This window comes from Lipotes vexillifer, unplaced genomic scaffold (genome assembly GCF_000442215.2).
Source record: "Lipotes vexillifer unplaced genomic scaffold, Lipotes_vexillifer_v1.1 scaffold285, whole genome shotgun sequence".
Classification (NCBI taxonomy): Eukaryota; Metazoa; Chordata; class Mammalia; order Artiodactyla; family Lipotidae; genus Lipotes; species Lipotes vexillifer.
The window spans coordinates 379,208-395,199 of record NW_006788807.1 but is presented as its reverse complement, the minus strand read 5'-3'; the positions used below and the strand labels follow the sequence as shown (position 1 = coordinate 395,199).

The 15,992-nt window shown below is 41.5% G+C and overlaps 2 protein-coding genes across 2 annotated transcripts in view; one reads left to right on the top strand and one right to left on the bottom strand.

The window, feature by feature from the left end:
- DZANK1 (double zinc ribbon and ankyrin repeat domains 1) overlaps nt 1–9,665 on the bottom strand; it is a 79,443-nt gene extending 69,778 nt beyond the window's left edge. The window contains exons 1-2 of the mRNA XM_007461794.1: nt 9,557–9,665; nt 6,169–6,322 (exon numbers count right to left, since the gene is read on the bottom strand). Of these exons, the coding sequence (XP_007461856.1) occupies nt 6,169–6,322; nt 9,557–9,665 (263 nt within the window). The remainder of the gene's footprint in view (nt 1–6,168; nt 6,323–9,556) is intronic.
- Nucleotides 9,666–12,108: 2,443 nt separating this feature from the next.
- POLR3F (RNA polymerase III subunit F) overlaps nt 12,109–15,992 on the top strand; it is a 14,189-nt gene continuing 10,305 nt past the window's right edge. The window contains exons 1-2 of the mRNA XM_007461782.1: nt 12,109–12,274; nt 13,318–13,435. Coding sequence (XP_007461844.1) covers nt 12,213–12,274; nt 13,318–13,435 — 180 coding nt within the window. The 5' untranslated portion in view covers nt 12,109–12,212. The remainder of the gene's footprint in view (nt 12,275–13,317; nt 13,436–15,992) is intronic.

Below are 15,992 nucleotides of genomic sequence, written 5' to 3'. Positions count from 1 at the left end.
CCCTACACGGTGGCTGGCTTCCCCCAGCATTTATGTTCCGAGAGACCAGAGCAGACACTGCAACACTTCTTGTGGTCTGGCCTTAGCGTCATGTCTGGTGCGCTGTCTTGGTCAAAAGTAAGTCACAGGGCCAGCCCAGGTCCAAGCGGAGGGGCTGCCCTGGGAGGCGTGGTTCATGGGGAGCCATTCTAGGGGACCATCTATCGCACTCACCATAAAGATGTCATACGTTAAGCCTCAACCTATTCTAAAACAAAGAATGGGGTTACCTATATATCATTCATTCCATATGAGTCATGGGGATTTTCTGTACCCCAGTTGTGGGTAGCACTATATATGCTGCCCTGGGAGATTTTAACTGTTATTCCTCAAATACCAGCAAATTCTCAATTTATTCATAATATTTCACAATGAATCTTGTTCCTCTCGGACACAATAGGAGTCCACTGAGAAAGCAATGCAGAGGGCCCAGAACTGAACTCTGGCAGTGATTTCATCTCAGAACCAGAAGCTCATCTATACTTTTTAGTTCTTAAAAGTTTTATTGAGGTATAATGTACATCACATAAAATTCATCTAAGTATATAATTTGATATTTCATAAATTTACACAATTGTGCAACCCCCACCGCAGTCCAGTTTTAGAACGCTCCATCACTGAAAAATTCCCTTGTGCCTGTTTGTAGTCATTCCTTGCTTCCACCTCCTACTCCAGGCAACCATTGATCTGCTTCCCCTCTCTATAGTTTTGCCTTTTCTAGAAGTTCAAAATAAATGTAATCATACAAATATAGTCTTACATATCTGGCTACTTTCATTCATCTTTTTTTTTTTTGAGGTTCACCCACGTAGTTGCATGTATCAATAGTTCATTCATCTTTATTCTTGAGTAGTATTCCATTTTATGGACGTACCATAGTTTGTTTATCCATTGCCAAGTGGATGGTCATTTGGATTTTTTCCAACATTTGGATTATTATAAATAATGCTGCTATGAGCATTCACATATAAGTCTTTGTAGTATAAGCCCTGAAGGTTGGCTTTTCTCTTGTTTGTAACAAACAAGTGCCTGACTTAAGCTTTGCTTGCTGAGGCATCCACTTCAAAGGTAGCAATCTTGAGTAGACACACTGCCGACCACAGGACTAGATAAAGATCCAGGCCACCTTCCCCCACGGAGCCTCCTTTATCTTAGAGATCTTGGTTGGTTTCAATGACTGAACAATTGGGTTGCTTGTTTTTTCTCTTCCTGCTTTAAATTCTCACTCTTACGTTTAAAATTCACCAATAAAGAGTGAGCCCGTGGAACCCTAGCCCCCTCCCTCAACCCCAATAAAAGTAGAACCTCTGGCCTGTGATTTCTCCCTTCCTCACTCCCTACCTCCATCCCCGTCTCTCCCTCTGTCTCTCTCTCTCTCTCTCTCTACTTGTGACCTCGCTGTGTGCCACATAATTTCCAGGACTTGTAATAAACCTCATCTCTTTCAAATCTTCCTGATAATTATTGCTAAGGGCCTCTTGCAATCATAATAAGAACAAGGCCCGGTCCAGCCACATGTGTGGATAAGATACACAGGAGCAGAACTGCTGGGTCATATGGTCAGTGGGTTTAACTTTTTGGTTGTTCCATCTTACATTCCCACTGGCATCATCTAAGGGTTCTGGTTTCTCCACACACTCGCCAACACTTGGTATTGTCAGCCTTTTCTGATCACCTGTACTCTTGAATATGTTCTCTGTAGGTATTTGCTTGAGATGTGTCCCTAGTGTATTAGGATGCAGGCTTGGCTGTTGTAACACAGAACTGAAACAACAGTGGCTTAAACAAGAGGGCAGTAACGGTTGTAATCCACCCAGAGCTGTGCAGAGGAGCCACGGTGTCAGGGTCTGGGGTCAAGTTTCCACCATGTTGCTCCACCACATCGAGGACATTGCATGTGTCCTCTGACCCAACGTGGCTGCCCACCACAGCCACATTCCAGCCAGCAGGAACCACAGCCCACCTCTTCCTTTAGGGTACAATCCAGAAGTTGCCATATTACTTCCACATGCATCCACTGGCCACACCTGGTGACATGGCTCCAGCTAGCTTCAAGGAGGACTGGGAATTATCTTTCTTCTAGGAAACACGTCTGGCTAAAAATCATGGGCTCTATGATTCTTGAAGAAGAGAAACACAGACATTGGGAAGAGCCAGCAGTCCCTGCTGCATCATGGTGACCACACTTTGGTGTATTTGTTTGATATGTTTAACTCTCGCTCCCACTAATTTGCACTGAAAGCTCACAGCTGGAACACAGGTGATTCTGTTTGATTGGCCCAGGAACTTAATACTGTTTACATCGCCAGCTGCCTTCTTTCTTTGGTGTTTCTTTGCCTGCTTTGCTCATTGATTTTCATATTGGCCTTTGATTTATTTTATGTGTTTCATTAACATTTCTTTTGCAATTTCTCAGATTTCTTACATGTTGGTTTTTTATATTTCTTAAAATTCTTGAAGCTTCAAGTAAATGTGTGTCCCAAAATGCTTTAAATTCCTTAAGTAAACATTCAGAAATGAATATACATCAGTTCCAAAATAGTTGAGAAATGTTTAACACTAAGCAATGCAGAGGTTGTAAGCCACATTTTTAGGAGAAAAAAATTCTCAGAAATACACAATTGACCTAAACGGCCACTACCTATCAGTGAGTGATAATATTTAAGAAATAACATGATCAGTGGGTACATGCATGTTCACTGGTTGGAGTGACTTATGGGTGGCTAAACTTTGGGGAAGCATGTGTTTTGTTTTATATTTAATAACAAAACCAAATTCACAGATGCGGATATGTGGATGCAGATAGAGACAGTCTTTTAGATGAACTGCCTGCTTAACTCATTCACCTCAACATCCATCTCATCTGAAAGCTCATCTTTGGCCCACAGTCTGTCATCCAAGATATAGCTGTCCTCCTAGCTAGACACTTCCTGGACCTCACAAACATCTCCATCCAGGGACCATTCAAATCCTGGTGAATGGTCAGGCTTCCTGAATGTGCACATACCAGCCCCATTACTCTGAGCAGAAGCCTGGTTCCCACCCACTTGCTCTACCCCTTTTAAGGTCTAGGTTGTCTCCCCACCATAGCTAGCCCTTTCCTTGGGGACCCAGCCAGGGCTCCTACCCATAGACCCTGTCATCCAGAAACCAGCTCAGACTGCCTGCTAGGTGGAAGGATTTTCTGATGGTAATCCAAAAAAGGCTTAGGTTTGGGGTTGGAGCTAGGAATTCTACTCAGAGCCCAAATCTCATTTGAACACACATAAATTTTTGCTAGGATTGGAATCAGATGCCATAAATATATATCTTTAGGAATACCAATATAAGGTACACTAGACATAAAAAAAAGGTACTCATAGTTCTATCCCTGTAAAGATTATTATCCTCTCCATAAAACACCATAATTACTTGAATGATTGCAAGGGAGTGAAAGAAACCGGATCTGGAAGAATTCTGCAACTTGTCCAGGCCAGGTTTTCTCAACCTATTGGAAATTATTGATATTTGGGGCTAGGTAATCACTGCTGTGGGGCTGTCCTGTGCACTGTAAAATGCTCAGCGGCATCTTTGACCTCCACCCACCAGATGCCACTAACACACTCCCATTTCCAGCGTGAGGACCAAAATGTTTCCTCACATTGCTAAATGACCCCTTGGAGCAAAATTATGCCCAACTGAGAACCTCTGGTTTAGGAACATGAAGGGGTTGAATGGAAACCGCTTATTCACCCAGGCATGAACTTTTCAAATAGGAGGCTGACCTTTTGAGGTGGGTCACATGACAGCAATCTGTTAGCCCTTCGTTATGAATTTGAAAGACAATAACTACAGCTGCCACCTGCCTGATCCCAAGTGTATCACCTCTGCCCTTCACAACGGCTTCCAAGGGCGTCCTGTTAACTTCATGTGACAAAGGAAGAAACTGAGATGCCAAAGGCCACATAATTTAGCCAAGGTCACACGAAGTGGAGGCAATACAACTGGGATTAAAATCCAGATCTGCAGGTCAACAAACTCCATCCTCTTTCCCACACTCCAAGCAGCGTCTTCTTGCCTTTGTCGCTGCCTCTGGCGATGGCATTTGGATCTGTCATCCACGCAAACGCAAGGTTTTAGGTCCAGGGGCGGTAGATGGATGCCTGTGAGATGCCCTGGTACCCTGCGGATACGTTTACTTTATTAATCATTGCTGCCAAACGGGGAAGTCCCTCTTGGTTCTGCTGAAGAAAAATGATAGTTCTCAGGGGACTCTGACTCCCCCAGTTACCTACCTTCAGTTGAAGCAGCTTTTACCTCAGCCAGGCTTGATTTTTCTTGGCCACCATATAAGGTCATTGGCAGAAAAAAGAGAACCATGCAGGTTCATTGCCAGAACACTACAAAATGACGATATCAGAGACAGGAAGCTCTTGACCACAAAGGAGGATTTTAAAGAATCAAGGCAGATGTCAGAAAGTTTGCAGACCCTGGATTAGACCATCAATACACAGACTATCAAACCTGAAACCCTCTCCCTTTGCTGAGATGTTCCCGAGTCCCTGGCCCCTCCTGCCCACCTGTGTTCCTTACCAGACCATTCTCTGATGTGAAAGTCATATACATACATATGGGGACATGGAAGCACATGTATGGCAAAGCTCTTATTCATTTCCTTTTAAGAGCTATTTTATCGCAAATGGATAGAAGCACTAATTTTCTGCCTTGAAAACTCAAAAATTTTTTGCATAGATACTTTCCCTAAGCTGAGCGCATCTGAAATACTAACAGTTTTTCAGAGCAGACACTTAGTGGGCACAGAGCAAGATGGTGAGAGGCATTAACAATGCCCTTATTTTTCAGACTCTTTTGGAAGCTTTATTAACTCCTTTGAACTACATAGTCATTAACTGCTGCTTCACTTTATGACCACCTGCAGCTTATAAAGGGGCCTGCCTTGGGGCTTCCCAGGTGGCGCAGTGGTTGAGAGCGTCTGACGAGATGCAGGGGACACAGGTTCGTGCCCCGGTCTGGGAAGATCCCACGTGCCGCAGAGAGGCTGGGCCCGTGAGCCATGGCCGCTGAACCTGCACGTCCGGAGCCTGTGCTCCGCAATGGGTGAGGCCACAACAGTGAGAGGCCCCCGTACCACACACATCACACAAAAAAAGGGGCTGCCTTGCAGCATTGGGCACCAGAGTAATTAGCTTATTCATTTTTAACAATTGAGATGACTTGTTTCAATAGAAATGGTTTGGCAAGTGGGAAAAGACACAGATTCAAATCTTTAGTAAAGAATAATAATGTGTAAGGAGGTTGTTTTGTTTTGTTTTATTTTTATTTTATTATTAAAAAAATGTTTTTAATGCCTAAGCAATCATCTTTGGTGTAGAACTTGTAGCTCTTGTCAAAAAGCCACGCAGTAGTTCAGCCAGCAGGGGGAGCCTGGAGTCTCGTTTAAATTAACTGGGCCAGCCAGGTATTGGTTTGGGGCTTAAAAGTCTTCCAAAAATGTGGCCAAACCTGTCTTGCTGCACAGAATAATTCTTCTATCACAGACACACAAATCTGCAAAGCATTTGAGGGTTTTCTTCTCTACAACCCACAGTGAAGTTCACCAAATTAAGTGGTGTTTCTATATTTGAAAATGAAAAAAAAAATCATTGACTAGGAAAGAAAGGACAAAGAAAAGAGTGAAATAGCTAATGTTTAACAAACTGAAATGACAGTAGCTTTGAAGGCCAATAAAGTGAATACAAAATCAGACAGAGAACCACAGTGGTCGTAGGCATGTCCTGGGAAATAAAAGAACCATTCACTAAAACCAGAATTCTCCTCAGAGCCAGGTGAATCTCTTCAGAGGTCCCAAACCCTGAAAAGGCTCTTCCTTCCCAAAATCCCAATATGGATTTCAAACTAAAAACAGTATTAATATACATAGCACTTCACTGAGCTGTACCCTTATGATTTGTGTACTTTACAGTGTAACTCAACAGAGAACAAACAAAACAAAAAAGTTACAGATATGTGCTGAAATTAAGATAACTTTTTCTTTAGTGTACTTCTAATCCAGAACTGATTCTCATTGAAATTAATAAAATTAAAACATAATAAATACAAATTATCTTAATCATTATGCTCTTAACTTACTTAGACACTGCGATAGCTTTAACTTGTATTTTTCCATCAGGCAGAGTAATAGGCTTCATATACTTCAACGTAGTGTTTTCACCATAACCAATTTTCTTTAGGAATTCAGGTTTGCTGCCATCCAGGGTATAATATATGTTGACATCTGGGGTGTCTGAAAAACCCAAGAGAGGATATCTGGAATTAACATTCAAGTAGCAAGTCCCTGAATAACACCTATGGGTCAGTTATTTAATGAGTTTTTTTTAATGTACTGTAGAAATGAATAACAATAAGTAACAATAACTGAGTTCTTTGTGCCAGTCACTGTGCTTTACATGAATTAGCTAATTTTATCAGTACAACCTTATGAGATAGGTCCTATTTTATACCCACATTATAGATGAGGAAACTGAGTCCCAGAGAGGTTAAGAAACTTGTTAAATAACAGCAGAGTTGTGGTTTGACTTATGGGAGGTTGGATCCATGGGCCATGCTCTTGAACCACTATGGTATTTTGCCTCCCCAACAGAGCAATGATACAAATCAAGCAGGGGTGAATTTTAAAACTGCAATGCCTACTTAGAAAGCAGAAGCTAATTTTTCATTTTTGGAGCATTGCTTAAGAAATGCTTTTGTTATATTTTATTTGGACTAGGTAAATGATTCCTACATTTCTTAGAACATTTGTAAAGGTAAAAAATACATATGATCCAAGATTCAAAAGGTCAAAAAAGGATATACAATGAAAACTCTCCCTCCCACCCCTGACATAAGTTGCCCAAAGGCAACCAATAGTATCAGCTATCCTTCCAAAAATAGTTTACATCCATACAAGCATATATGTACATATTTATCCCCCCTCCCTTTTTTTTTTTTTTGCTGTACGTGGGCCTCTCACTGCTGCGGCCTCTCCTGCTGCGGAGCACAGGCTCTGGACGCGCAGGCCCAGCGGCCATGGCTCACGGGCCCAGCCGCTCCGCGGCATGTGGGATCCTCCCAGACCGGGGCACGAACCCGTGTCCCCTGCAACGGCAGGTGGACTCTCAACCACTGCACCACCAGGGAAGCGCTCCCTCCTCTCTTTATATACAAATGGTGGCTTATCATACCCTGTTCTACACATTTCTCTTTTCATTTAACAATCTGTCTTGGATATTGCCCTATATTGGTACATAAAAGCATCCCCATTCTTCATTACGGCTGCACTGTATTGTCTTTCTATGGATGAATCATTGGCACACAGCCAGTCCCTACAGATGAACATCTAAACTGTCTTCTTTCCTTTTCCTTCTTTCTTTTTCTTTTGCTATTACAAGCATTGTAATGAATAACCCTATAAAGAGTTCTTTTTATAAGTACATCTGTAAAATATACAGAACTAGTACTGTTGAGGCAAAAGCTATGGGCACTTGTGATTTTGGTTAATGGTGCCAAACTTCCCTCCACAGACAGTGAAACAATTCACATTGCTATCAGCAAGGCACGGAAATGCGTGTTTACCCACAATCTCAGCCATATTGTGTGTGACCATTTTTTCTTTTCTTTTTGACAATATTTCTTTTATATTCTCCTAGGTTAAAAAAAAAGTATCTCATAGTTTTAACTCACATTTCTTACATTTTGAGTAAGATTCACTCATTCATTCAACAAATATTTACTAAGTACCTATTACATGCCAGACACTGTTCAAGACACTGGGGATACACCAATGACTAAAGTCCCTGCTGTCATAGAGCTTCCGTTTTAGGAAAAACACACAAGCAGTAAACAAACAAAAAATTACATATAATCTGTTAAGTGGTGATTAAATGCAAGGGAGTAAAAAAAGCAGGGGAAAAGGTCTGCTCAGCAAGCTGGTGAAGGGGTGAGTAGAAGCATATTCTCATATGTTTAAAAGATGTTTGTATTTCCTTTCCTATAAAATGTTCTTTCACATCCTTTGTCCATTTTTCTATTGGGTTATTATTATTTTTGTCATTGAATTGTAGAATCTTTTATTTATTAGACATTTTAAATATTAGAGAATTTGGATATCCTGTCATCATTTGTCAATAATTACCCAACTTCTCCTGAGGGTTATGGGCACATATACTAAGACTTGTATTTTGGTTTGAGAATTTTTGAAAATAATATTGGCTTTCAAGATAAAGGGAGACACAGTATAAAGTAATATATTCTTAGTTGGAACTCTTAGTCTAGGAAGCCCAGGTGCCACACCATCAATACAGATAAATAGTTTGTATGCACATTAGTTATTAAAATACATAACTGGAGTCTCAGAGTCTGTTTTTTTAAATCGAAGTATAATTTATTTACGATGTTGTATTAGTTTCACATATACAGCAAAGTGATTCAGTTATACATATGTATACTATTTTTTCTTTTTCAGATTCATTTCCATTATAGACTACTACAAGATATTGAGTATAGTTCCCTGTGCTATATAGAAGGTCCTTCTTGTTTATGTATTTTATATATAGTAGTATGTATACATTAATCCCAAACTCCTAATTTATCTCCCCCTCTCCTGCTATCCCCTTTGGTAACCATAAGTTTGTTTTCTGTCTGTGTGTCTATTTCTGTTTTGTAAATAAGTTCATCTGTATCACTTTTTTTAGATTCCACATATAAGTGATATCATATGATATTTGTCTTTCTCTGTCTGACTTACTTCATGTAATATGATAATCTCTAGGTCCATCCATGTGGCTGCAAGTCAGAGTCTGTTTTAAACAAGTATTTGTTCATATGTTCTATCTATAAAACTTTTCCTTCTCCTTATGTTAATTATATATGTATATGTGTGTGTGTGGGGGGGTATTCCTGGCATTAATAGGAAATGCATTCACTGCTTTATTTCTGCAGAAATAGCTAAGATTTCTTTTGGCATTACCATGTGACAGACCCTGTACCCCTCACATCACATATCGATTCATTAAACCTCACAATGGCTGTAAACAGTAGATAATACTATCACTCTTACAGTGAGGAAGCTGAGACTTATAAAGGCACAGCAAGGTACTGAAGGTCACTAGAAGTTCTCAAAGCCAGGATTCACTCTCCAACCTGTCTGACTGGGAAGCCTGTGTTAGCAGGTCAAACTGAAATCCCAGAAAAATAATGAGAATCCTGGGAAAGTCTGGGGAAGCATCAGGAAATCCTCCCTTGGCTAAGGTGAGTCAAGGCATTGCTACAACTATTACCCACACAAATGGAAGGTTGGCAAGCATTTTAATCTATATAAATACCACTCTATAAACCACCATTGTTTCAAATTTTGGAAGTTTTACAAACTTCCCAAGATCCTGATTATAGAAAACATGTAAAGAGATAACTCAACAACCAGATGAATATAAAGAATATGGCAGTGTTATTTTAAATGATTTCAAGTATATTTGATTCTTACCTGATTTCATTTCCAAAAGCGTATTGTTATCAATTTCATGGTTGGCTTTTCCGGGCTGAGGCACCCGCAGGGGAATGATTTGAGGGACACACACTGAACCAGCCGTCATTTTCCCTCCTTACATTAAAAAACAGTGGATGAAAATAAATTCCAATGGGCACCTATATTTGAACACAAACACTGAAGAGAAGCACCTCATTCAAATACAGTGAGACCAGTAAAAACTAAAGAGAATACTGTTAATCCATCATCTACAAATATCATTTTTATTTTTTATTTTTTGGGAGACCCATCTCAGTTCTTTGTGTTTTTTTTTTGTCTTTTTTAATTGAAGTATAGTTGATTTACAATGTTGTGTTAATACAAATATCTTTTTTTTTTTTTTTTTTTTTCGCGGTACGCGGGCCTCTCACTCTTGTGGCCTCTCCCGTTGCGGAGCACAGGCTCCGGACGCGCAGGCTCAGCGGCCATGGCTCACGGGCCCAGCCGTTCCGCGGCACGTGGGATCTTCCTGGACCGGGGCACGAACTCGTGTCCCCTGCATCGGCAGGCGGACTGTCAACCACTGCGCCACCAGGGAAGCCCACAAATATCATTTTTAATTGAAATAATTAGTTTCAGCTGTATTTTTGCTGTTGCGATCTTGTGTGGGGTTTTGATTATCTAAGTATTTACCTCACTTTGGGGGAAAAAAAGCATGAATGTATGGGATGGGGGCACAAAATTCTTTTAAATGGACAAATTAAGTGAACTCATCAGAGCAGAGACCATCACTGATGACCTGACCTCAGCAACCCCTGGATCATTGCCACATTTTTCTGCCACCTCTCTTGGTTTCAGGCAAGTCAGCACACAAGAGGAACAGAAGTAACTCTGTATGTAGCATGAAATGTTAATTTAGAGCCAACTCCTTTGGGAGAGCTCCAGGTTCAAAGCCCTGCAGTTGTCACCAGTTGGTTCTTGCACATGAAAGCTGCAAAAGAAGCTTTAGAAGGATGGCAGAGGGTCACGCCTCAGCCAGAAGAAAGCTGGCATGGATATAAACAGTGAGCAAAAAAACACAAAAGTCTCCCACTCCATCTACTGTATTTATAAATAATTAAGTACAAATATGGAGGCCTTAGGGATCTTTTTCTTGGGGGGGGCTCATAATTATTAATACATAAAGGATTCAGGGGGAAAAAAACCCCACACCTTAATACAGCAACCATTTACATCTCCGATGGTCTGTTCAAATTTCAACGATAATGGATGCATAGGTTTTACTCAATTAAAATCTATATTAAAACTCGAATTTTATAGTGTACTTCTTGCACCCTCCACTATTATTTACAATTTTCCAAGTACTTATATAATCTTATTTATCAATTTGTGATTGGGCATTTAGGCATTTAGTAGTTTCTTTTTAGTTTTGGGTTTTGCTATTCTAAATAACGTTGCCCTGGGAATTCCCTGGCCGTCTAGTGGTTAGGACACCGCACTTTCACTGCAGGGGGGCCCAGGTTCCATCCCCAGTCGGGAAACTAAGATCCCACAAGTCTGAGGTACGACCAAAAAAAAAAAATTTTTTTTTTAATAAATAATGTTGCCCTGAACATCTCTGTGGTTTGAGGTTTGTCACAGAATATAACCCAAAGGTGGGATAACTAAATTTAAGCAGTGAACTTAATGCCTGGTTGGACAGTTCCAGGTCGGAGGCTAAGAATTTAAATTGCAGACACAGATATAGATAGTGGAGCAACGGCCCCTGCAGAGCTTGCCCATCCTCACACTTTCATTTAAGTGAGAGACAGTTAAAATAAAAACAGTTAAAAACTAGTTCAAAATAAAAACATTTGGGGAGGGAATAATTCATGCGGCGACTAGGAGCTGCCCTTGGAAGGCTGCCAGTGGGCCCCGAGCGAAGAGGATCAATCAGTAGACCGATCCGTTAGGCCGAAATGTCAGTGTGGCGTCAACAGCATCCCCTACCCAGCAACCCCTCCAACCCAGGCTGCCCCCTCACCGCCCGCATCCGGAACCGCGTCTGGTCCTTGTCCCCGTCCTTCAGGTGCACCCAAGGACGTCCGCTACCTCTCAGCTGGAGTGAGGACTGCCGTCCTCCTCCTTCTCCTCCGGCCACCGGGACCCGATTGGGAACCCCGGAGTACCTCCGCAGCCCCCACGCAGGCAGCCCACCGCTCACTGCCCTTCGTCCTCTCCTTCACAGCGGTCCGGGTTACCAAAGACGCTGCCAGTCGCGCCCCGCCACCTGAGAGTCGGGCAGGTGATTGGCAGGAACCCGGCTTCCTAGCAACTAGTCCCGCCCCTGCGCTTGGCCCGGAGAGCTCCTTTCGTCAGGCTTCACCGTAGGCGACCAAGAACTTGCCCTCACAGAGGTTGGAAAGTGCTACAAAGTGGCGTCCCAACTCAGAATAGGGGAACCAGGCTCGTTCGTCCGACAGGCACTGACATTCTGGAAAAAACCAGAATAAGAATCTGTAGCGGCGCAGGCGCGGCTTGGCCACCTCAAGGCGACTGGCAATGAAGGACCGCTTGCGACACGAGGAAGAAGGCCCATGTGCCAGCCGCTGTCTTCATAGGTTCCAGGGTTCCCCCGCTTGCTCTCCGGCTTCCCGGACCGTGTCTTCCCCCAGGGACCGGGACCTGCGCCCTCATGGCCGAGGTGAAGGTGAAAGTGCAGCCGCCCGACGCGGATCCGGTCGAAATCGAAAACAGGTAAATCAGTGAGTGAGAATTGTTTCCCGGCTCGGGAGACCCCGCGAGGCGCTGGACCCCGTCTCCGGGACCCTCGCAAGTTCAGTGGACGCGCAGGGTGTTGGAACCCTCCTCCCATCCCCGGAAAACAGAACTCTTAATTTCGAAACGAGTCGGACAGTTTGCAAGATTGTGTAGCTGACCTTTCCCTGGTGCTGTTCGGGAAGCTCTAGTGATGCGCTTCTTTCCCACCTTAAGGTGATCCACGCTCAGAGTGAAGACTCGGCGTTTTCCCCGTAGTACTTGTGGATACACGTTCTGATCCTGGATCGCCCTTGTCAATAAGGGAACTCCCGTGGCAGAACGTTTAGCCGAAGTTAGGGTGCAGTTTTCTGTTATGAAGCAACACAAGTCAGATGGTTTTAGTGCAGTATATAAGTGAAGATTTTAGGGCGCCCAAAGCCTCTGGCGATTTTATATTCTCTGCCGTGCACTGCAATTTTTAGGTTACCACATAGTTTTAAAGGACCCCCCACTTTCTTAAACTATTGTGAATAACACGTATGGTGATCCTAGGGCAAGATGAAAATTCGGGTTTATTTTTGTTTTTTAGGGATAATTCTAAAAGCAGGTCCCAGTTGTGGTGAATTGTCACAACAAATTTTGACTTCCCACCTGAAGTGTTTGATTTACCTCCTGCTCACAGACTTATGGCTATCCAAGGCACTGTATCTTCCCTTTGCCATACTTGTTCCGTCTGAGAAAACTGAAGCCTCAGCTTTAATATGTCTTTCTGTGTTTCCATTTGACTTTTGTTCCAATTTAAAGTTCATGTGAATAGGGAAAAGAAATGCGTCTCTTAAATACAATAAAAGTGTAAACGTGTATTTCAAAAGCATCGTTCTCATTTTTAACATGCTTTGAATCAGAACCATTGTAGAAACCTAGATTTTCTGTCAGATGTGAAAAAGGGCACAATTCCAAACTGTTCTTCTTGTATTTTTTCCCCTACCACCTCTTGAGATAGGTAGAAACATGAATATCATTAATGCCTTTGTTCCTAGGATTATAGAATTATGTCACCAGTTCCCTCATGGAATCACAGACCAAGTAATTCAGAATGAAATGCCGCATATAGAAGCCCAGCAGCGGGCAGTGGCCATCAATAGACTGTTGTCCATGGTAAGGTGAATCCAACTAGTTCATGTAATTACTTAAATGTTGTGATTGTCCTTACTTCCTGTTATGTAGTCACGAAACCGTTCTCAAAAGTGTGTTAGGTTGTGACTGATAAGACTCCAAATCAGGAAACAGCTCAGACTGCCTGAATTAAGGAAAGAAGAAGTAATATGCATTTTACAAGACAAATGAAATACTTGTATTTTAACTGTTATATTTAGTAACTTAATTGTCACTAAGCTACAGAATGACACACAACTACCTACGGGCATAGTCTAGTCACACCTTCTGTTTGCTTCTTACTGCTAGTAAAGGCAAATACATAGTAAAGGCTTTGGATCAAACACTTAAATAAGCTAGTATGAAGATTAAAAGACAAAAATGGAAAAGTTATCTATAACTACAATAAACAGTTAAGGGATAAACATGTGATGATCAGGAAGAAATAGACAATCTGAACAGTCCAGTCACTAGTAGTAAAATTGAATTAGTAATCAAAAAACTCCCAGCAAACAAAATCCCTGGACTGGATGGCTTCACAGGGGAGTTCTAGCAAACATATAAAGAAGAGCAAATACCAATCCTTCTCAAACACTTCCAAAAAATTGAAGAGGAGGAAACACTCCCAAATTCGTTCCATGAGGCTCCCATTACTCTGATACCAAAACTAGACAAAGATACTACCAAAAAAAGAACATTAGAGGCCAGTGTCTCCGATGAATATACATGTAGAAATCCTCAACAAAATATTAGCAAACCAAATTCAACAATATGCAAAAAGGATCATACACCATGACCAAATGGGATTTATTACAGGAAGGCAAAAATGGTTCAATATGCACAAATCAATCAGTGTAATACACCACACTAACAAAAGGAAGGATAAAATTCACATGATCATCTCAATTGACGCAGAAAAAGCATTTGGCAAAATTCAACATCCATTCATGATAAAAACTCTTAGCACAGTTGGTATAGAGGGAACATATTTCAACATAATAAAAGCCATTTATGACAGACCCACAGCTAACATCATATTCAGTGGTGAAAAGCTGAAAGCCTTTCCTCTAAAATCAGGAAGAAGGGAATTCCCTGGCAGTCCAGTGGTTAGGACTTGGTGCTTTCACTGCCAGAGCCCAGGCATACAAATGGGAAGGGAAGAAATAAAACTGTCCTTATTTGCAGATGACATGATACTATATATAGAAAACCCTAAAATCTCAGTCAAAAAGCTATTAGAACTAATAAATGAATTCAGTAAAGTTGCAGGGTCAAGATTAATACACAGAAATCTGTTCCTTTTCTATACACTAATAATGAACTATCAGAGGAAGCAAGAAAACAATCTTGTTTAAAAATCACATAAAAGGAATAAAATATCTAGGAATAAACTTAACCAAGGAGGTGAAAGACCTAACTTTGAAAATTATAAAACACTGATGAAGGAAATTGAAGGTGCTACAAAGAAATAGAAAGATATCCAATGTTCTTGGACTGGAGGAATTAATACTGTTAAAACGGGGACTTCCCTGGTGGTCCAGTGGTTAAGAATACGCACTTCCACTTCAGGGGACGTGGGTTCAGTTCCTGGTTGGGGATCTAAGATCCTGCATGCTGCATGGTGTGGCCATAAAAATAAATAAATAAAAAGTAAAGACTATATTAATATTGTTTAAATGTCCATATTATCCAAAGCAATCTACAGATCTAATGTGATCCTTATCAAAATACCCAGGACATTTTTCACAGAACTAGAATAAATAATACGAAAATGTATGTGTAGCCACAAAAGAGCCCAAATAGCCAAAGCAATCTTTAGAAAAAAAGAACAAAGCTGGAGGTGTCATGCTTCCTGACTTCAGACTATACTACAAAGCCACAGTAATCAAAACGGTATGGTTCTGGCACAAAAAGAGATACATAGATCAATGGAACAGAATAGAGATCCCAGAAATAAACCCATCCACTTACAGTCAATTAATCTAAGACAAAGGAATCAACAGTATACAATGGGGAAAAGAGTCTCTTCAACAAGTGGTGCTAGAAAAAATGGACAGCTACATGTAAAAAATGAAATTAGGACTTTTTCTCACACATATATAAAAATAAACTCAAAAAGGATTAAAGACTTAACTGTAAGACCAGAAACCATAAAACTCATGGAAGAAAACACAGGCAGAACACTGACATAAATTGTAGCAACATTTTTAGAGAAATGCAAATCAAAACAATGAGATATCACCTCACACCTGTCAGAGTGACTGTCATTAAAAAGACCACAAACAACAAATGTTGGTGAGGATGTGGAGAAAAGGGAATCCTTGTACACTGTTGGTGGGAATGTAAATTGGTGCCATCGGGCTTCCCTGGTGGCGCAGTGCTTGAGAGTCCGCTTGCCGATGCAGGAGACGCGGGTTCGTGCCCCGTTTCGGGAAGATCCCACATGCCGCGGAGCGGCTGGGCCCGTGAGCCATGGCCGCTGAGCCTGCGCGTCCGGAGCCTGTGCTCCGCAAATGGGAGAGGCCACAACAGTGAGAGGCCCGCATAACGCAAGAAAAAA